The sequence below is a fragment of the Danio rerio genome, chromosome 8, assembly GCF_052040795.2.
Source record: "Danio rerio strain M-AB ecotype USA chromosome 8, GRCz13ab, whole genome shotgun sequence".
Lineage (NCBI taxonomy): Eukaryota > Metazoa > Chordata > Actinopteri > Cypriniformes > Danionidae > Danio > Danio rerio.
In genome coordinates this window covers 18,183,939-18,207,230 of record NC_141028.1, presented here as the reverse complement: position 1 = coordinate 18,207,230, position 23,292 = coordinate 18,183,939, and the positions used below count along the sequence as shown (strand labels likewise).

General features: G+C 36.2%; 1 protein-coding gene across 2 annotated transcripts in view; it reads left to right on the top strand.

Moving 5' to 3' along the window:
- Window positions 1-23,292, top strand: part of faf1 (Fas (TNFRSF6) associated factor 1) — a 130,248-nt gene that overhangs the window by 95,756 nt on the left and 11,200 nt on the right. For both annotated transcript variants that reach the window (NM_212973.3, XM_087263029.1), the window contains 3 exon segments: window positions 10,727-10,807; window positions 11,401-11,478; window positions 14,342-14,557. In NM_212973.3, the coding sequence (NP_998138.2) occupies window positions 10,727-10,807; window positions 11,401-11,478; window positions 14,342-14,557 (375 nt within the window).

The following is a 23,292-nucleotide window of genomic DNA, read 5'->3' as shown; positions in this document are numbered from 1 at the left end:
TGACACATTGATGGATTTCTGCTGGAAGCTGCTTGACGGTTTGCTCCTCATGGCAATTAATGGCTGTAATCTGTTTGGCTGTGAAGGAAATGCGATGTGAATGGACACAAATAGGCAGCCGATGTTATGCCAGAGGAAATGCAGAGGAGATATTTTGCACTTTCTGTAGTTCACACATTTGGCTTTTAGCTGTGAGGGGAGGCGACAGGGTTTTTCATTCATTTGTTGTTCACTGAAAAATTGTTCTTTAGTTTTACACATTTCATTTTACTCTCAAAGTTTTTATGATTAATTAGATTTTACATTAAATTAGATTTCAAACTACTCAACTGCTTTTTGGTCTAGCTTTGGTCTAGCAAGAGTCCTTTACTGTAGGTGCATTTGACAACATGTTTTGTGAGTCACAGTTAATTTACAAACTGATTTATTGGACTTTTTATTTTAATGTGTTTGAGTAAAACAGGTTTTATATGTAAACTATCATTGATAACGTTTACATAGACACCAATAATTCAATTTTAATACAATTAAGACAGTACTCTGATTAAGAGTCGACCATGTAAACAGCGAGTTTTGAGTAATTTAATCAGATTAAGTTCATAATCGAACTAAACAGAAATGGAATTAAGACATGTGGAGTATGCCGATTTTAGTCACATTATTAAAGTGCGGTACAGACACGCAAACACCTTAAACAAACTGTTATCGTTGTGTTGGACTTTTCGCCGCATTTTGCGACAGGATATTCCATACACGGCTGTTCGACACTATTCTTTGCACCTAACGAGTCAGTGAAGAACCCCAGACACACACGGTGAAATGTGGAAGTTTTTTTTCTTCCATTCGGCATGTGGTTCCATTACATCACTCATCCAGCAGTTCATTGTCACATCCAATATCTCATTTGTCATGGGGGGCATGCATGAAATGTTCCTGAATGAAAGTGAAATGACCAAACTGCAGATAAAGTCGACAAATTAAAAATGAAACACCCAAAATTACATGAAACTCCGGAGGAAATGTGGATAGCGTGGTGAGGCAAAGACGTTAATTAAATTATGTGCTATGACATGTAAAACAGGATCACAAAAGAAACATTCAAATAGCAACTCATGTAAACACTTTTATCTTATTATTAAAAATGTCATTGACAGTTTTTTTTTTTTTAAAGATTTTGTTTTAATAAAGTCCAGGTCTTTTAATTTTTAATTGCACAATTTTTGTTTTTTTTCCCATGATGACAATACATAATATCTTACTATTTATTTAGCAAGATACTAGTATTCAACTTAAATTGCAATTTAAAGCCTTAATTATGTTAATTATGTTAATTAGGCAAGTCATTGGACAAAAAAGTTTGTTTTGTAGCTTATTTAAAAGAAAATTCTGGGTGGCGCGGTTGCTGGGTTAGCACTGTCACCTCATGGCTAGAAAGTTGCCCTGGCTGAGCCAGTTGACATTTCTGTGTGGAGTTTGCATGTTCTCCCTGTGTTGTTGTGAGTTTCCTCCAGGTGCTCCAGTTTCCCCCACATAGTACAAAGACATGCGCTATAGGTGAATTAGATGAACTAATTTGGCCATAGTGTATGAGTGGTGTGTGAATGCGAGAGTGTATGGGTGTTTCCCAGTACTGAGTTGCAGCTGAAAGGGCATCCGCTGCTTAAAACATATGCCAGAATAGTTGGTGGTTCATTCCATTGTGGCGACCCCTGATAAATAAGGCACTAAACCGAAGGAGAATGAATGAATGAATAAATGCAATTTTTTAATTTGAAAAGAAATAGGGGCGACGCAGTGGCGCAGTAGGTAGTGCTTCCGCCTCACAGCAAGAAGATTGCTTGGTCGCTGGTTCAAACCTCGGCTCAGTTGGCGTTTCTGTTTGGAGTTTGCATGTTCTCCCTGCGTTCGCATGGGTTTCCTCCAGGTGATCTGTTTCCCCCACAGTCAAAAGACATGCGGTACAGCTGAATTGGGTATAGGCTAAATTGTCTGTAGTGTATGAGTGTGTGTGTGTGTGTGTGAATGTGTGTGTATGTGTGTGGATGTTTCCCAGAGATGGGTTGTGGCTGGCAGGGCATCCGTTGCGTAAAAACGTGCTGGATAAGTTGGCGGTTCATTCCCCTTTGGCGACCCTGGAATAATAAGGGAACTAAGCCTACAAGAAAATGAATGAATGAATGAATGAATGAAATAAATAAAACTTTTTTTTTTATTAAAAAATCCAATTGTACATATCCGACCTTTATAAAATAAAAGTCTGTTTATTCTTTTCTATTAATCATTCATTCATTTTCATTCACTTGTTTAACACACCTGATCTAAATAACCAGCTTGTTAAAAGAGAGCAAGAAGAAGGAAGATGTTCAGATCAACATGTTCCCTAATGGTGTTCATTATTCTCTACCTCTTGCACATGGGAAATTGACTGAAGTCAAAGTTTACTTCACTTTAAAAAAAATTTATATTTGCACAACACTATTTGTAGTGTCATAAGATGAAACTTTTTCTTTATTTTTTTAAACATAGCAGAAAAGCAAAACTCTATGAGAGTAATCAACCAAACAAATCTCATACATCAGTCAGACTTTAAAGAAAGAAATGAAAAAATACAAAAAATAAAAACTATGCACATTCAGCACAATTCTTTAGGAGTCTTCTCCACAAAATGAAGAAAAGGTTGCCAAGTAATAAAGAATCTCTTGTATGACTCTTTTATAAAACATCTATGTTTTTATTTTCTTTCTTTTTTTAAATAAAGTTTTTATTGATTTCCTCTTAATATAACATACAGTATTATTGTATTACCATACAAAAATATCAATTCTCCACAGTTTAGAAAATTAAGAAATTTGGAAAAAAAAAGGAAAACAGAACCAAATGCATAAAGATAATACTATATAGCATGGCAGGGTGGACACGATCATAGTTTAAGTGAAAGAACTTCCTCATGATCGCCATTCATTTTGGCTAACATTTTTTTCATATGACACATTCTCAATCATGAATTCCATCCATAATTTAAATGTAGGGCTTTGAATGTATAACTACATTAGATTTTTTTCCAGTTCCATTGATCCAAATTGGCCATTAGCAAACATCCTTAGTGTTTAGCCCCCTATAAGTATAAAATCGTATTCATAAGGGTCTTAAAAGGGTCTTAAAAAGTCTTAAAATTGAGTTGATGAAACCAGCAAAATATACTTTAAAGGGCACCTATGGTAAAAAATCTACTTTTCAAGTTGTTTGGACAGACATATGTGTGGGTATAGTGTATAGACCATCATATTAGGGTAATATAAACTCACTCAGTTTTTTTTTTTTTTTTTTTTTTTTTTTTCAATTTAACAACATAAAAATGGTGGACCAACTGGAGTGGTTTATAGATCGACCACAACTTGACGTAGGAGTGTGGTCCCCCCGCCCACCAATACTGATTGACAGGCACGCGTCACCATATCCTCAGTTTGTTGTTTCACGTCCGCCATTTTCAGCGTGTGAGTCAAAGCGATATCACTAAAGGAACACCCTTGCTCTATTTTTAGATGCTCATGCTCATTAGGCTCAACACAAGATCAACATTCATCACATGATCGCTCTAATCAGAATTATTGTTTGTAACTTAGTTTGTAGGTAGGTGTACTTTTGTGTACTTTTTATTGCGTCTACCTTTAACTTCAGCCGTTTGTATTTCTTGCGGTCACAGAAGCTCCCTGTGATCTTAACTAGGTGCTGCTCGAAAGTGCGAGCGAGTTGCCTCATGCGAGAGTCTCTCCACTGGAAATAAAATAACGAACTTGCCTGTAGGTCGCACACCAGAAGCGCTGCTCGGTGACGCGCAGCATCACGCCATGAATTTTTAAATTCTAAACATAGGTTTCTATCAGCGTACACACACCGGTGCTTCAAGTCAGCAGCTGTCCGCGGCACCCAGTCACGATTCAGGACACTTCATAATTCTGCCGCACCACAGAGCGCCATCTGAATAGTTTCATTTTAAATGACATGCGAATGTGCTTGTCTGACGTGCCGTGTCGCGGCTCTAAGAGGGTCATTTGGTGCCTCAGTCAAAGTTAAATCAGTGTGTGTGGTTATTAGTCCCGGTGTACAAGCTCAGAACTGTAAACTAGCACACAGTTGGCTGTAAAACTATACAAAGACAAAAATGATTTTGTACTCTCTGCTTGGTCTGTGTCCGAGTCGTACATGTATGGCTGAATGCTGGTCCTCTCACTTATGTTGTTTCTCTCTGTCTGCCTGTCTGTTGCCAAACACAGAGCAGGGGAGCTCTTGGCTCTGCCCTCTTGTTACGTTGGGGGGGAATTTAAAACTAATTTTCATGTGAAGCAACACACCCCTAAAACAGTAAGCTGTGTACACGCCCCCAAAATAACACTTTTTAAAACATTATAATAAAAAAAAAATCTGAATTGTGATTTGAACTGAACCTAAACTGGCACACTCAGAAGAACCATAATATTAATATTACATCTTAATAAAGGGGTAAACTAGTGCCCTTTAATTGAGTTCGTTAAACAAAGTGTTACTCATTCTTCTGCTAGTGACCATGGTGCATTTCAAATCATGCTTGCTGTTCTGGAAATCTCTTGTTAACCTTTTGTTTGTTTACAAATGAGTGAGCCACCTTGGAAATGACCGGGAGTGTTTGAAAGCATTTGTTGTTGTGCCACCACTAACAGCCTGCCATTTGAGGTAGTTTAGGTTTGCCCTTTAAAGTCCTTAGCTGAAATGTCCCTGTGTGTGTGAGTGTCATCACTACCCTGTATAGTCAGGTGACTCATAGTGACCTGTATGTGTGTGTCTGTCTGCCTGGACAGACGTACACCTTATACATACACTGTCTGAATCAGTAGACAAACCCAGACAGCACACACTCATCCACCAAGATCACACCAGCATTCCTGTGTGTGTAAGTGACATGACCTGGAGTTGTGCAGTCAGGGGTAAAATGGTTATCCGCTTGCTCCGTCAGCTTCTTTACAGGTCTCAGCACTGACTCACTGTATGTGGAGTGGAACTGAAAGAAACAAACATGAGAGCGTTTTCACACTCTTTACTTACACCGTTTCATTAGTAGACTTTTTTTTTTTGACCAAATAGATATATCCAATTGTAGTTATATAATTAAATTGGTCTACTTAATCAATCATTATTGTTCAATGTAAAAATAACTATATAAGTAACTATATAAGTCACTACACCCACAACTCAAACTTTTTTCTTTTTCTTTTTTTTTGTTCAATTATTATTATTGTTTTTTTCTGTCTTGGTTTTGTTTTGGAGTTAATTTTGATTTGAGTTTGGCTTTGTGTTGTTACTTTAGTTTAGTTTTTTTTATAAAGGACCGAGCACTGGTTGTAAGAAGGCCCTATTGGAATTGCTTAGTTTATTTTTCTTCTTCTCTAGAATGAATCGCATTTTTGAAGGTCTAAACAGACTTGAAAACTCACAAAACTGTGCACACACATAAGAAGTAGGGATGGCTGAAGTAAAACTGACGTTTCGACACAGTGTCGAGATCCTGAAGCAACAGAGTTTCAAAGCACTACAGGAAGCATGATCCGAAACACCCAGGTCACATGACTTAGATCATTCAAAACACACAGGTCAAGTAACTAAAGTGTTTCGAAACACCTGGTTACATGACTAAAGTGATTCAAAGCATCCATAATTCAGAAGCATTTCGAGATCTGGCGATTCTGCATTTCACTGAAAGGGTCAGAATATAACTCTGTCTCATATATCCTTGTGGACCCTGCGTGTGCACATTGTTACTGTGCTGCAAATGGCTTTTGGATTTGAATCTCGACTTGTACAAATACTCTGAAATGATGTTTTTATGTATTTTAATAATGTTACTGTTTTATGGTGTAGTCTAGATAGGATACAGCTGCGGAAACGTCATCAATATAGCATCATTTTTGTAACACTGTATAACAATAATTAATATTTTGACAGTACTCTTATGGTTGGGTTTCGGGTTGGGGTAGATTTTAATAAAATACAATAAATAAGAAGATTAATGAATAATATAAATAGTTATCGTTAAATTCCAGCTGCAACCGTATCTGGTCCAGCGACAACTTTGTTCTATGACCAAAACAAGGCATATTTATTCACAAAGTGTTCATTCGGATGTCAGATCAGTGTTAAAACAAAACACGGGACAAGAACAGAGCATATAATGTTCTATAAAACAGAACATAGATGTTCAAACCTAACAGCTGCATCAGCCTGGTTCAAGCCCATTATCTCTGTATGCTAGTCAGGAACTCTTACTGCTCCACTAAATCTCTTGAAACTTCAACTCTACAACGTGGGGTTTAATACCTTAATTTGTTTAACTGTTATTTTGCTGAAACTGTTCCACAGCAATACAAGAAAAAATACCACTTGGTGGGTAGAGTGAGTTTTTGAAACGTTTTGAAGCTTCGACACATTTGCCCAACACTAATCACGCTTTGCCCACCACTAATCAGAAATGGTAAAAATTTACGCTTGTTATAGGTTTCGGAAGTGGGTGTGGCAAAATGGCTCGACAGCGCCACCTATGCACTTTTGAAAAAGTGGCCCCCAAGCACACATACGGAAATTGGCACACACATTAAACATGCCCGTACCAACAAAAAAGTTGCAGCAAAATCTGAAGTCTGATTGTTTTAACTTAGATGTGCATTGTCTGTTCTACCTCAAAATCCACATGTTTGGTAACAGTCCTGACCTGAACTTGTTTACATGCAAATATCCAGTTACGGTCATAGCACCACCTGCTGGCAACAGGAAATATCATGTATTACATTATTACAAACACTTCCCAGAAATATTATCTAATCAAAACCAAATGCTATTAGCGAATCCAAAGGCCTTTGTTATGTTAAATTACGAAGATCTAGAGTTTTCTTTGAAGAGCATGTCTGTGGCGGACTAACAAAATTTAGCCTTTCGCAATAGGGAGGAAGTACTTCTCATCCACACAATGTTCGATCTGCCTGAAAATTCTCTCTTGAAGCCATCTCTATGCTAATATTGAATCACTGTCATAGCGCCACCTGCTGACAGAAGGAATTTTGGCATAAATCAGTTATTTTCTCAGTTGTTTTTTTTTTTTATATATACCAGACCGGGCCACGGTGAGCTTGGGTGTGAGGTCCCTTTCATCGCTGCTTGCAGCTTTAATTTTACTTGGTTTTCTTTTTTGGTTTGTTGACTTTTGTATGATTTAGTTTGGCTCTCTGTTTAGCTTTGTTTTTAGTTTTTATTTTATTTTTGTGTTTTATTGTTGTTATTGTTATTGTTGTTGTTTTGTTTTATTTAGTTGTTTTATAATTTGAAGATTTGTTTTTTATTTAAATTTAAAAAATAAATGCCAGATTTCTTGAGCAGAAAATTCTTTTATAATAAGGCAGAGTAACACATACTGTAAAAAATGTAATGACCTAAAGTCTTGACAACAAAATTTTTTATGTTGCTGTAACATTTTAGTAAGTTAATCGGGTTCTTTAAGTTATACACAGTTGAACTTAATATCGTAGTTTGATTGATGTAAGTTGAGATCACTAGAAAAGGTCATTGGTTCAACAAAATACACTTAAAGGCTGATTTATACTTCTGTGTCAAACACCGGCGTATGCTACGGCGCTGACGCATAGCCCTTCGCCGTGGCCATCGCCGTCACTGACGTGCACCTCTCAAAAAATGTAACTACACGTCGCAACGACGCGTAGCGTAAGCTCTTTGATTTGTCGGCTTAGTTGCACTGATGAGTCTGGGCGGGACCGAGAGCCGCGCGAATGGCGCGACGCCGCGCGAGCGATTGTTTACAAGTGTGGAGTACCGTGAAGGAGCTCCGGATGGAAAGTTTTGTTTTGTGTTTACCTCATAGTTAAAGTTGTTGCACGTCCACCGGTTCCTGCCTCAAAATGAGCGAGTTTGAGCCACTTGTACATCCCGGAAGTGTTCAGGAAAAGCAAAAAAGTAGCGAAGAAACTCGACACAGAGAAACATTTACACCTCACTGCCAACTAGCGTTTCGAAAGTGTTAATGCAGACCAACAGAGACAGCGCGCAGAAGTATAAATGCACAACCACGCGCGTTGCCTGCGCCGTGGGTTACGCCGGTCACCTGACGCAGAAGTATAAATCAGGCTTAAGGCAGCAAGATTTTTTTTACAGTGCATGAGAAGCTAGGAGAGATAGGTAAGTCATGGGAACTTTTAAATTTAATTTATGACATATCTTGTAATCACAACACACTTATCCTAGAAAAATCCGCAAAGCACGGCCTCTCATGACTAACTGCTCCATTATAACAGTGGCTTTTGAAAGTCCTTTTAAAATGTTTTTCCTTTTTTTTCAAGCAACAGAATAGGCAGTTGTTCAAAAGCACAATGTGTTCGGAGAAGTCAGTGTATATTTGTTCTTACAAACAGCGCTGTGATAAAAGATCCAGTGGTTTGTAATCCTGTTCACCTGAATTGTTTCAATGTTCTGACCAACAGACACACACACACACACACACACACACACACACACATCATCCCACAAACTCTTCCTATACCACAACATGGTTTCCACAATCACTCTTTTTTTTTTTTTACTTCTCGTCTGAATACAATTTAAGGATGTATCTCTGCTTTGATCAGCCTCTGTGCTCCATCTCTCCTTTCTTTCCTCTATCCTTGCTTTTCTTCTCCTCTGCTCTATGTAGTCACAACTCTTTCACATTTCCACACAAAGTCCAGTCAGGAGAAAAGACCCTTAGTCTTTAAAGGGGCCACAGACAATCGCACGAGCCTGACTGCACAAAAGCAACAGTAGTTATTCACAGTCGTCAGTCTCAGCAGGTAGACCTGCAGCTGGGTCTTAACAAACAGGATACACACACACACACACACACACACGCGCACACACACACACACACATACACACTCACAAGAATAAAAGAGCCAGTCTATTGTATGTAGAGGAACTCCACACATTCAATTCTATAAGATACTCTTTCAGTCGTCCCTAGTTAGTGTGTCTGACAAAACAATAGGATTCAGTATGTGGCCATTACTGCTGACAATAACAAGGAACCATCACATACGTCAAACATCTAGTGGGGTTGTTTGTCTGGATGGACATGGTTTTGTTTGTTATCTGGTATTTAGATGTTAATAATACAAATATTTCCCAAATGATTTTTACCAGAGCAAAAACATTTTCACAGTATGTCTGATAATATTTTTTTTTCTTCTGGAGAAAGTCTTATTTGTTTTATTTTGGCTAGAATAAAAGCAGTTTTTAATTTTTTTTAACATTTTAAGGTCAAAATTATTAGCCTCTTTAAGCTACTTTTTTTTCTTGGGATTTATTTACTTTACTACACTAAAAAGTGATTAGTTACTTAAAGCGAGTAAACCAATTGCCTTAAAAGCAACAATTTACCTTTACAAAAACTATGTAAGTAAACCCATTGTAACTTTGTAACTTAAGTTGGCTTCATTTTTATAATTATGCTAATTGTGCTCACTCTTTTAAAATCAACTAATCCCTTTTTACAGTGTCAGACTGTCTTTGCACGTCTGTTTTCAAATAATTACTGTAATTATTACAATATTACATATTTGGTGCTTCATTAGGTCTATAAAATCTATAATTATAGCCTGTATGGAATTTAGAAGATACACTGGCGTCTCTAAGAGCAGATTTATTTTACTGTATATCATTTTGTTAGATACAGAAAAGCTGGAAAAAAACTAATATAATAAAGGTGTATTTTAGTAAAGTCATTAGTTTTATATATATTTTTTTAAATTAGTACAATTTGCATAATTATAAAAAAGAAGTCCTCTTTTAAATTACATTGGGTTTACTTACAGTTGCAATCAGAATCATTAACCCCCCCTGAATTATTCGCCCCCTGTTTATTTTTTCCTCAATTACTGTTTAACGCAGAGAAGATTTTTTCAACACATTTCTAATTATGATAGTTTTAATAACTCATTTCTAATAGCTGATTTATTTTATCTTTGTCATGATGACAGTAAATAATATTTGACTAGATATTTTTCAGGACACTTCTATACAGCATAAAGTGACATTTAAAGGCTTAATGAGGTCAATTAGGTTAACTAGGCAGGTTAGAGTAATTTGTCAAGTTATTGTATAACGATTGTTTGTTCTGCAGACTATTGAAAAAAATAGCTTAAAGGTGCTAATAATTATGACCTTAAATGTTTATAAAATAAATAAAATTGAATTTAATTAAATTGTTAAAAAATAAAAACTGCTTTTATTCTAGCAGAAATAAAATAAATAAGACTTTCTCCAGAAGAAAAAAATATTATCAGCCATACTGTGCATCATTTTGGAAACATTTAAAAAAGAAAAAAACTCAAAGGGTGTTTAATAATTTTGATTGCAACTGTACATTATTTTGTAAAGTCTACTTGTTGCTTTTAAGACTTTAAGTTACTAATCACTTTTTGGAGTGTATTCATTTAATTTGATTATTATTAGCTTTGTCTTGAATGTATCTACATACATTCATGTTCATTTGATTTTGTTTTAGATATTTAATCTTCAATATATTGTCTCAGATTTTGGATATAATCATGTAAAAAATATGAATATTGTTATTCTTTTTTTCACCAGAAATTAAAAATGTTTAAGACCCAAAACAAGCTGAAGATTAGTTTTTTTAACCATGTCTTCTTTTTTTAAGGATGAACGTGAAGCCAGAGAAATGGTCAAGAGAGAACAGGATGAAGCTTATCGTGTGTCTCTAGAAGCTGATCGTAAAAAGGTTTGTAAATGTTGAATTTAATATTATTAATAATGATAATAATTATTTATTAATTTTCCTTTGGCTTAGTCCCTTTATTCATCAGGGGTTGCCACAGCGGAATGTACCGCCAACTTATCCAGCATATGTTTTACACAGCAGATGCCCTTCCAGCTGCAACCCAGTACTGGGAAACATCCATACACACTCATTCACACACATACACTACGGCCTGTTTAGTTTATTCAATTCACCTATACCCGCATCTCTTTGGACTGTGGGGGAAACCAGAGCACCCAGAAGAAACTCACTCAAACACGGGGAGTACATGCAAATGACCCAGCCGGGATTTGAACCACTGAGCCACCGTGCCGCACTAATAATAATTATATATATAATTATTTCACATTTTTGTTATTTAGGCTTCAAGCATGACATCTTGGATAACCTGTTTTTGCTTATCCAAATTAATTGATTCAGTTAGTCATTTTTATTTAGGATGCATAATTAAATGTGTATGAAGTATGCATAATTGTTGTATACATTTGTTTGGTGAGATGATGTTGCCAGTTAATTTGATTGATAAATTATTTTCGATGTTACCATTTATACAGAGAGAAGCGCAAGAGCGAGAAGAGGCGGAGCAAGTACGTCAGGAGCGAATCAGGAAGGAGCAGGAGGAGGAACGAGAGGTAAAGTTTTCACCGGTTTAGTGACTGTTTCAATAACATGGTTTATACGAGAAGCTCAAAAGTTGGTGCCAAGAAAATCTAAAAATGACCCTAAAGAATTCACCTTTAAAAGCGGCATGATACAGGATGTGTAATCATGATCCTTCTTTGCAAAATTCACAGAAATCTACTAGTTTCCTTGTTATTTTCTAGGTAGCGCCCATTGAAGATTTGTTTGTTGGCAGTATTTCACTGATTATACGTTCATTGTGTTCTATCTATTACCTAATGTCCTAGTTAAATTGTTCAAAAGACCTTTTATTGCTTTCCAAAACTGCTTAAATATTTATATCAAAGTTTTTTCTCATCCACTGAAGCAGAAAGAACTAACACAAGAATGACCTTACATTTAAACCTGCTGATTTTTCTCATATACATTTAATGCATTACTGGTTATTCTCAACGTACTGTAAAGCATTCTAATGAGATTTCATGCCTCATAAGCTGACAAATAGCAGTGACAGTCATGAAGCTTCATGCCCTGTCGTAAGCGTTCTCATCAAACACACAGTTGACATTGTTACACAAATCACACACATATTTGCGATCCGCCCGTGTACCCCTGCAGTGTTTGCGCTATTGCCTCGTGTGTGAGCTGTACAAAACGACAGGTGCACGTCAAAAAGCATTGACACACTCACAAAGACTCCATCAAAAAGTGTCACGGAAAGCCAAATCTCACCTGTAGATGTAGGCGTGAGCAAATATACCCGTTCCCTATCAGCTGATCAGCAGAATACAATACCACTGTATTAACATTCAAATAGATTACAGGTGGTGTGCTCTGCTTTTTTTCATCATGAAGTGTACTTGTTCGTTTAGTGTGCTTAGAAGTTTTTATTTAGATATTTGCTCACCAAAAACACACACACACACACACACACACACATACCACCGTTTGTTTATTCAGCAGAAAATACTAACCGGACCAGCTCAGCTGAAACTGCTATACGAGATAATTTGTCACTTTTAGGCTATACAAAAGCATGTAATTAGTTCAATCTCCTATTGCCATGCTACCATTCATGTCAAGACGTGGTGTGTAGGCTACAGTAAAGACCTACATGCATATGATACCTTACAATAGCTCGCTTTAGCTTGCTGCAGACAAAGCTTTTAATATGAGACATATTGTGGAGAGGTAAACACAAAGACGACCTGGAGCGAAATAATTGTGTCAGATCTGTTTTCAGTCCTGTGTGTGTATGTGTGTGTGTGTGTGTGTGTGTGTGTGTGTGTGTGTGTGTGTGGGAGAGAGCTGTTAACTCAGCAGCAGCCTAGTGTTTTAATGAGAGCAGGGTTTAAAGTTGTTCACCTGCTGTCTGTAATGAACCCAAAGGGAGAACACGCTTGGTACACACACACACACACACACACACACACACACACACACACACACACACACACACACACACAAACGTTTATACTGATAAAATCACCCGCACTAAACTCCTGTTATTTATGCAGTCTCTCCTCCCATGCTGGTCTGTAAAACGTCACGCTTTTGCTCGTGAATCTCCAAGCTGTGAAAAGGGTGACATCTCGCCGATTCCTGCGCCTTAGAGGTCACCTGTGAAGCTTCACGACATCTCGACCATGTTTGGATCCACACACAATCATAATTAACCTCCTGCTCTTAAAGGAAAAGATTAGATTCAGAGTTTGCACACTTTTTTTTTTCTGCAGCTGCTCCTGTTTTTCCATGAATCTTTATGGATGTACTATTTCTTCTTATGCGACCTTGTGTGTGTGTGTGTGTGTGTGTGTGTGTGTGTGTGTGTAAACAAGGTGGTAAGATCTTGTCCACCTGGAGTCTATCCAAGCACGCGTGCACTGTCACACACACCCAAACCACAGCACCTTGGTGGCTCTGTGGTGACAATGGGCCCACTGGAGGGAAACAATCAGCAGAAGTGTATAGAGCAGTAGAGAAGGGAAATGCTCTGTGATTTGGACTCTTTTGTGACCCAGACAGCGTATGAAAGGCCGAGGGGGAGTGGTGATGTCATTATTCTCGACCGTCAGGTGCTACACACATGCACACACTCTCTGTTTGTTTAGCGCAGTGAAAAGGATGCTCCTTAGTGCCCTTTGTGCACCGGGACCAGGAAACACACATACACGTATGTGCACACACACACACATTCACCCTACGCAGGGCTGGGGAGAGACGCCGTTCGGCCCCCAGAGGGCTTTTTACACGCGGCCCCTACCTAAGGGAGCGGGGCCGGCACGCGCTCGCACAAGCCACCTGCTGCTAATGAGCTACTGTTGTACACTTTGATGAAATATAATTGCATTATGGTGTGTAAATAAAGCCTGCGTGTTTTGTCACAGCATATGCTGCCCAGTGTCACAACAGGAACAACAAGCTGGAGTTGAAAAGCCCAGAGGAGCGTCAGGTCGTGCTCCTTGTCACTGGAGACGCCGCTATTCCCTCACCTCTCACTTTCGCTCTTGGTCGCTTTAAACGTGTATGCGACTTCTCGCTGCTTCCCCTCCCCGTCCCTCGCTTTTCACTTGCTTATTTATTTTTTTAACAGTGTGATATTTCTATGACGTGCAAAATGGAAAGATTTGTGTGTTGCTTGTTTGTGGCACGATCAAGCTGGGATGGAGAACTAAATTTAGGAGCTTTAATGCACAACTTGCATGTGTGTTTTTTTTTATCCATGCTGATTATTTTTTATATTTGCTAAAATGATCATGTTGTCATTTTGAAATTATGAATCACCAAATCTAAAGTACAACTGTTATAAAGTGTGATTAGATCACCTTGGTGCATCATTTTGTCTAATGTTGCATTTTGTCATCCCCTGTGTAGGCTATCCGTCTCTCATTGGAGCAGGCCCTTCCACCAGAGCCCAAAGAGGAGGGTGGAGAGCCAATCAGCAAACTGCGCATCCGGACGCCAAGCGGTGAGTTTTTGGAAAGACGGTTCCTGGGCACCTGTAAACTCCAAGTCTTATTCGACTTCGTCGCCTCCAAGGGCTACCCATCCGACGAGTTTAAACTGCTCACCACCTTCCCACGCAGAAATGTAAGTTTATACATGCACTCAAAGTTTTACTGTGTATACTGAAAGCTCTTAAATATACCTTATCCCTGAAAATACAACTCACAGTCATTTCTTAATAAATACATGATTATGATTGATTAATAATAATGTATAAATTAATTAGTTAATTACATTACATAGTAATGATAAATTTATTTATTTATAAATATTAAAATCTAAAATATTTTTTCTTAAATATAAAGTAATTTATAAATATAAAAAAACAATATAATCTTATATTTGTTTATCGTATTTACATATTTCTTCATTACTATTTCATATACCTTATATATGCTTACTACATTCATTCATTCATTTTCTTTTCGGCTTTGTCCCTTTATTAATCCGGGGGCCGCTACAGCGGAATGAACCGCCACAACAACTCAGAGTCATTTCTTGATAAATAGTCGGTCATGATTGATAAATAATAATGTATATATTAATTAGTTAACATTAAGTGATAATTATATATGTGTTTATTTATAAATATTGAAATATGATATAATTATATTATCTATTTATCTTTATATATTTTTATTACTCTTTTTATATACTTAAACATATATTCAGGGTGTACTCACACTATGTACAGTTGCCTTGAACCTTCTGTCTCCCCTGATGGCCCACACTCACATTGCATTCAAGCCTGAGCAACATCATCGATGATGCACTGTTCAGTTTAAGAAGCGCTCTCACTCAGCACAGTGGGGATTTCTTTAGTTACATCCTTTCAGTCGTTTGTGATGCAGTGACACGCGGTCAAATATTTTGCAAAACAGATCAGCCATTTTTGATGCTCATAAACAATCATAAAGTCCTGGTGCTGAAGGATTTCCGCGCTGACCCCAAGTGAACCGTGCTCTGGCACACCTCTTCCAACCGGGCCAGAGCCGGCCAACTAAATCACACCGGAGCTTGATTCAGAGCACTTACACTTCTTAAACGATCTGGGAAATGGGCCTGGGCACGGTTTGGATAGCATAGTGTGAGTGCACCCTAAATACATAAAAGTATAAATACACACACACACACACACACAAACTTTTACTCTCTTAAAATACAACTCATTTAAGTAGTTTCTTAATGAATACAAATATGAATATTAATGTATACATTTGATATTTAATTGCATTTGATAATAATGATATATTTATTTATTTATTTATAAATATTAAAATATAATAAAATTATATTTATTCATCTTATTTACATATATTCTTCATTATTCTTTTACAATATATACCTTCATATACTCACTGCTTGACAGTAAAAATTCACACACATGCACACAGTTTTACTGTATATTGAAAACTCTCAAAAAACAACTCATTTAAGTAGTTTCTTAATAAATGCAAATATTAATAATAATGCATACATTAATTAATTAATTACATTAATAATGATACATGTATTTATTTATAAATATTAAAATATAATATCATTTACATAAAATATAATATCATTTATAAATATTAATATATTATATAATGATACATAATCATATATATGTTTTTCAGTACTCTTATATACTTACATATACTTAATACATAAAAGTATAAATTCACACACACACACACACACACACACACACACACACACACACACACACACACACACACACACACACACACATATGTAAAACTCAAATAAAGCTTATCTCTTTAAAAATGCATCTCAAAGTAGTTTTTTAATAAATACAAATAAAAATATAATTACACAAATTCATTAACAACTATATGCCTAATTGTACTTTTTGCAAACTACATTAAATAATAATTATTGATTTATTTTTAAATATTATTAAAGTACAATATAATCATTTAATCTTTTTATGTTATTTATGTATTTTTCATTAGTCTTTTATTTTATACACATATGTAATAAAAAAAACAGACTGCTGTCACATTTAGTTAAGTGAAGACTGAAGGTTAGCTTGTACACATCATAATATCAGTATCGGTTATGGCCATAACCCCTCTTTTAACAGCAATTATAAATACACAAGGGCTCACGCACACACACACATACACACACACACACACCCTGACACACCCGCCTCCTTGCTGTTCAATATATTTTCGGTGGGCATCTTTCCCCATGCTGGAACATGACTGATATTAATCTAGAGCCCCACTGATGGTGAATATCTTTTAATTCCTGTCCATCTGCGGTGCACTAATAACTGTGTGTGCATGTGTGTGCAAAGAGTGTGTGTGAGTGTTACAGCTCAGCAGGAAAAATAGAGTGTATAATTGGCTAGTTAATCCCAGCGTGTGGCAGAAGTTTGTTGCTCATCTTGGTGTGTGTGTGTGTGTGTGTACGTACTGTACGAGTCCACAGATAGTCACACACCTGCACATTAATTAAAAGCCATGCCTGGTTAATTAGTATTTCCTTTTCTCTTGTGCATTTCATATTTATTTATATATATTTTATTTTACATCTTTCCGCAAGTGCATGCATAATTTACAGAATATTAATTGCGGTCTTCACAAACAGAAAGGTGCACTGGCTACTTCGGATACAGTCAGCAGTTTTCTGTGTGTGTGTGCAGTAAAGTGCTGTGTTTGTGCACTGCAGCAGGTAGATAACAAGCGCTGCTCTTAACGACCTCACTAATTAACAGCATGGAAACAGAAATGGGCTTTCCATTAATCAAGAGATGTGTGCAGGCCTGCCCAGACAGCATGTCATCCAAACCCTTTGGGGACGAGCGCTAAGGCCCCCGACAAACACACACTTAACACACACACACTGAAAATGCATTACTGCCCACATAAACACTCGTGGTCCGCCTTAAACACTGTATTTGAGTAGCCTCGCACCCAACAAACACCATTTCACACATCGCAATGCATTTATTCACAGTCTCTGTTTGTAAAGAGAATCGAGTTGCGTGTTTTTCATCGGCGGCGCCGGGTGAAATGTGTATCCAGCAAAAGCAGGAAAGCGAAAGCAGGAAAAACAGGCTGTGTTTGTGACTGTGACTACAGTGCTTGAGTTTAATCCTCTCTCTTTCTCTCTCTCTCTCTGCCTCTTCTAATTAAAATCATCTCTGCCACAGACTCGCTCTATCCCTCCCACAGGATTAGGCCATGAGCACTATTGCATTTGTAATTCTGCACAAATGTTTAAACTTCATCTCTCTCCTCTCCCCCCCTCCTCCTCTCCTCGCCGCATCCAAAACCAAGATAATTGCCAGCAATAAGAGAGTGATTAAACAGAGGAGTTTAGAAAGAGAGAGATGGAAAAGTGTCTGAAGGCTTTTGTTTCATTTGCGGCCTGCGAGGCTTGTGTTTGTCAGTTTGTTTGTTCTTTTCTTCCCTTTGATGGACGGATCCAATGCACCTGCACTCTTCTGAACGAGAGCGTGAGGAAGGATTAGAAAGCAGCCTCAGGATTCCCTTTCTATTCATAACACTCATTAATGTCGTGGCACAGTCACATTGCCACTCACATAGAGGACCAGTCATCTGACGAGCTGCTTTTTTTTTTTTTTCATCTGATTCGCTATTCGTGAGGATATCTCTTGGACGTGTCAAATAAATGCATGTGCGAGTTGTGTGTTAAACAGTGTTTTTCAGCTGGTCGGTTGAGAGACTTAGAAATTATGAAACAAAAGCATCCACATAGTTACATATCAAGGTTATAATAGTTCTTGACTTTTGTTTTCAAATTCAGTTAGTTTTAATTAGTTTTAAGAGCTAGATTTGCTAGTTTCTATTAGTTTTTATATTTTGAAATAGCTAAGTTTTAGTGTTCATTTTATTCTTTTTCTAAAAAAGGATATTTGTTAGGTGCAAGATTTAAAATCATCAGAATAAATATTGTGTAATATGTGGCGGATTTAGGCATGGGCAATATGGGTGACCGCCCAGGGCTGGAGGTGGCATAGGGAGATGGTGCAAACAAAGTGCCCCAGTAAAAGCTTTGAGATAAGATTTACTTTATGCAAGTGTATTAATTTAAAATGGTAATAAATAAAGATGTTAGAGGCCAAACTAAAGTTTATATCATATGATGATGATGTTACTTTGACTAAGCATGGCTATGAAGCAGAAAGGAGGAATAATGAGTCAGGGAGGTAACTAAGCCTTCATATCATTAATTATCGGCCATGAGTCGGGTCTAAGACAACAGATAATTCTATGAAACATATATTTTTTGTATTCTATAGAACTGTCATAAATAATATTCATGCAAAAAACTTAGAATATTACTCCAGTTGTGTCTTTACATTGTTTTTCAATTAGATTTAGGACTGATTTCTGTTAATTATTTAGAATAATAGTTGTAAATAATAATAATAATAATTCTAAACAAATTGTTATGTTTATTGAAAATGAAAAATATATATTTAAATGTATTTATAATAATAATTTTAAATGTACATATTTAAAATATATATTTAAATATTTAAAATATATGTATAAAGTCAACCACAAAGTGTCTTTATTTTTTGGGGGATGGAGAGGGGGTATGTTTGGGGTGGTTTAGCCCAGGTGCCATTTAAACTAGAACCGCCGCTGTGTATAATGAAAACTCAACCAAAGACATTTCTTGAAACATGTATTCAGAGGACACACGAACACTACCATCTACCCATCCTCTAATTCAAATACAACAGCCCACAAGATAGCTGCCTTAAGTACAATATGTGAGCAAGGCCACTTCTGAGGTTAGATACACAGTAATGATGGAAAGTTCGGATCTTTAACGCTAACTGGATGTTTTGTGACAATCCTCCCATGTTAAGACTCAACATACCAAAAATATGTTGTAAGCAATTATAATTTAAGTCATTACCATGATCTGAAAACTTTCTTACAATTATGGTTTGTAACCCAACTTAAGCGTGATTCACTTATTTAAATTCCATTACGGCTTTCTGAATTAGTTCAACCAGTTCACTTGTAAGATCCGGTTAAAAAGAATCGTTTGTGTTTGCAATCACTTATACAGAAATAAAACCCATTATTGGGCACCATTTGTTAAATGTATAATTTTAAGTCTCTGTTTAATGCTGTCACTGTGCTGCTGTCATGTCCAGCCGTTGTTTTTGTTGCGGAAGCAACAGGAGGACCAGCTTGATCCGGCCAATGGCATCAGGATCACAGACTTTGAGATGGCATACAACCGGGTCAAACACCGGGCAGCGCAAAGTAAACAGATTTACTTGTAAAAGATTTAAAGTATCTATTAAATACATTTACAAAAACGAAAACGAAGGATGCTTTTGCTATAATTTCAGTTATATATTCAGTTAGTTTTGTATGTACATGATACAGTTCAGTTAGTTCTAGTTTGGACTTGAAACAAGACAAAACAAAATAATTATTACATACATAGTGCATTGTGATTCACTCTTCAGAAAACCATCAAATAGACCTATTTAAACTATCTTGTGAAACTGTATTCAAATATTACATTATTTATTGCAGAAATATAATATATTGCAATTTCAGATTTTTCTAATTTCTAACACCTAACACTGGTATTCAGCTTAAAGTGCGATTTAAAGGCTTAAGTATGTTATTTAGGCAAGTTAGGATAATTAGACAAATCATTGTATAACGATGGTTTGTTCTGTAGACTATCGAAAAAAAATATTGCTTAAGGGAGCTAATAATATTGACCTTTTAAAATGGCTTGTAATGGTTGGACAGACAACGAATTAAAAGACAAAAACATAAAATCCTGGGTACAAACCAGTTTACTGGAAATCAGAAGATGCCTCTTCCCTTCAAGAATGAGCAGTAGAGCTTGCTAGAGTAGCCGCATTTGAAAAATATGTCTTAGAAGCAAATGGACAAGCTAAACCTATACTATAAAAATGGTCCAAGTACTTACCTGTTTGCAAATGGAACAGCAATAAATGTGTAAGATATATGCTATATTTTATTTGTAATTTTCTCTTCATTATATAAAGATGGAGGTTTTAACTGTATTTAATGATAGCCAAGCCGGGACCTTAAAGTCGTAGTTAGGGATCAGTTTGGCTTGGGCTTGTTAATAACGATTATTTACAGACTTTGTATTCTGTATTCCATTCTAAATATGCCTGAGAACCAATAAAACTGTTGATCTCTAAAAAAAGATTTTTTTCAATTAAAAACTGCTTTTATTCTTGCCAAAACAAAACAAATAATACTTTCTCAAGAAAAGAAATATATTATCGGAAATGCTGTGAAACATTCCTTGCTCAATTAAACATAATTTGGGAAATATTTAAAAAAGGAAGAGTAATATCACTGGAGGGCTAATAATATCAACCTCTAAAGTGGCTTTTAATGGTTGGACAGACAGCAAAATAAAAACATAAAATCCTGGGTCCAAACCAGTTTACTGTTTGGCAGACAAATGATTCTTAAGAGCTGGAATCAAAAGATGCCCCTTCCCTTCAAGAATGGGCAGTAGAGCTTTTTAAAGTTGCAGAATTTGAAAAAAAAAAAAGTCTTAAAAGCAAATGGACATGCTAAACCTATACTTTAAAAATGGTCCAAGTACTTAACCTGTTTGGAAATAGAACAGTAATAAATGTGTAAGATATATACTGTATTTTATTTTAATATTCTCTTCATTATATAAAGATGGATTTAATAAATGCACAACTGTATTATTGATAGCCAAGCTGGGACCTTAAAATCGTAGTTAGGGATTAGTTTGGGTTGGGTTTGGTAATAGAGTAAAATTTTGAATTTTTGCAGAGTTGTATTTTGTATTCCATTCTAAAATTTGCCTGGGAATCAATAAAACTCTCTAAAATGTTTTTAAAAAAATTTAAACTGCTTTTATTCTCGCCGAAATAAACTAATAAAACTTTCTCTAGAAAACCCCCCCAAAAACAAATATTATCTGGAGTACTGTGGAAAAATTCCTTGCTCTGTGAAACATCATTTAGGAAATATTTAAAAAAAGAAGAAAAACCACAGAAGGGCTAATTTGACTTTATTTGTAAATTGTTTTTCAATGGTATGTTTACAGACATGCAAGATTTTAGTACTTTTTAGCTCAAAATCTCATTACTTAATCAAAACCAGTTAAAAACTTCTGCTTGATAACACGACTCTGGTTTTTTAACACTCGGAGAGCCATTTGAATGTAGTTTCACATCTCTTACGTCAGTGTCTGGCCTGTTTGTGCATTGAAGTTGGCTTCTTGCCTTTAGACCCCCCTCAGCGTCTCGTGGTCCTGCTAAAGACAAGCATGAAGCCAGAACTGACTTCTCCCCAGAGGTGTAGCCCTCCATTCTCCACCCCCCCCCCCCCCCCCTGTCTCCACCCTCGGCCCTTAGCAGAGTCTTACTCCAACACCGCGAACGCTGTCCTGCAGGCAGATAATGATCTCCCACCGCTTCCCTAATTGGCCAAATAAACACTCTACAACACAGACCTGGCTATTGGCTTTTAATTAATGGTGGAGGACTCTAAATGGCTTCATTAGAGCTGCGTTGTTTCAGCTGTATATTTTTTTTCTTTCTTTTTTCCCTTCTGTTTGGAAAACCAGATCTTGCGTGTCCGCTCTTTATTTTCCTTCTCTCTTCCCTTCCTTTTATTAGCGCTAATGAACCGCAATATTTATTTGACTGGAGATGTTCGGTTTAAATAAGTATCAGCGAGGACTGACACTCAACTTATAACTAATGTTTTGACTGCGTGATTCCTGCAGCTAGATCTTTCCTTTTTTTTTTTTTTTTGAAACCTGTGTGTTTTTAATTTATAATAATGCCTTTGGTTGGTTTGCTTTTCCTCTGCCTGGTAACATACACCTGCTTTTACCATGAGACTCTGTATTGTCATTTTAATGAGTTGTTTTACTGTGTTATTGATCAGGTTAATCCTTAAGTATACTAATAATGAAATTAATTAAACTAAACTGGCAGCTGCAAGTGACATCAGTAAATCATGCTCTGAGACACTCTTTTATTTTGTTTTCCGGTGAACTGTGCATTGATTCCCCTCAGGACTTTTCAAATAGTCTGGCTCTAGAAATGTACACAGCACGGGCAGTGATGCAAATTACTTTTCTTTGTGTTCTTTTTCCTTTTAATCAAAAAGCACTGCTCAAATTTCACATGTTAACACGATATTTACACTAACAGTACTGGTGAATTTTGCCTTCTGCTGCACTTTTCATTATTACTATTATTTATTTTATATAATAGACCCTATTCAGATGGCATGGTTTTTGTGTTTTTTTATAGATTTATTTTTTATCATTGATTATTATTTTTGTTTGTTTATCCTTCAGCCTCATAGTTTTTGTACACTACTGTTTAAAAAGATGAATATTTCCTTGTATTTTTATATATTATATGAATGTATTATTCTAAGACTGAAGTTAGCTTCTGAAAATGCAGCCTTTTATGGCATTAGACAAATTTTTCAAAAGAAAAAAAAATAGCATTTGGGAAAGAAATATAAATATCAAGAACAAATCTTATTAAATGTATAATGTATAATAATGTTATTTGATGCTTTTAAATTAATAATGAAATGAAAGGTAAAAATGAAAGGCATAAAGTGACATTAACAGTCTAAGTAAAAAATATATATATTAGTTTTTGTTTAAACCGTAGCTTTAATAGAATTAAATATTAGTCGCAAACACAAGAAAACCTTTAATGCTTGGATCTCAGCATCTGCTTTATTGCTAAAATGACTTTAATTTTCTCTAAAACTGAATTCAAGATTGAATTACATTTAAATCAGATTTGT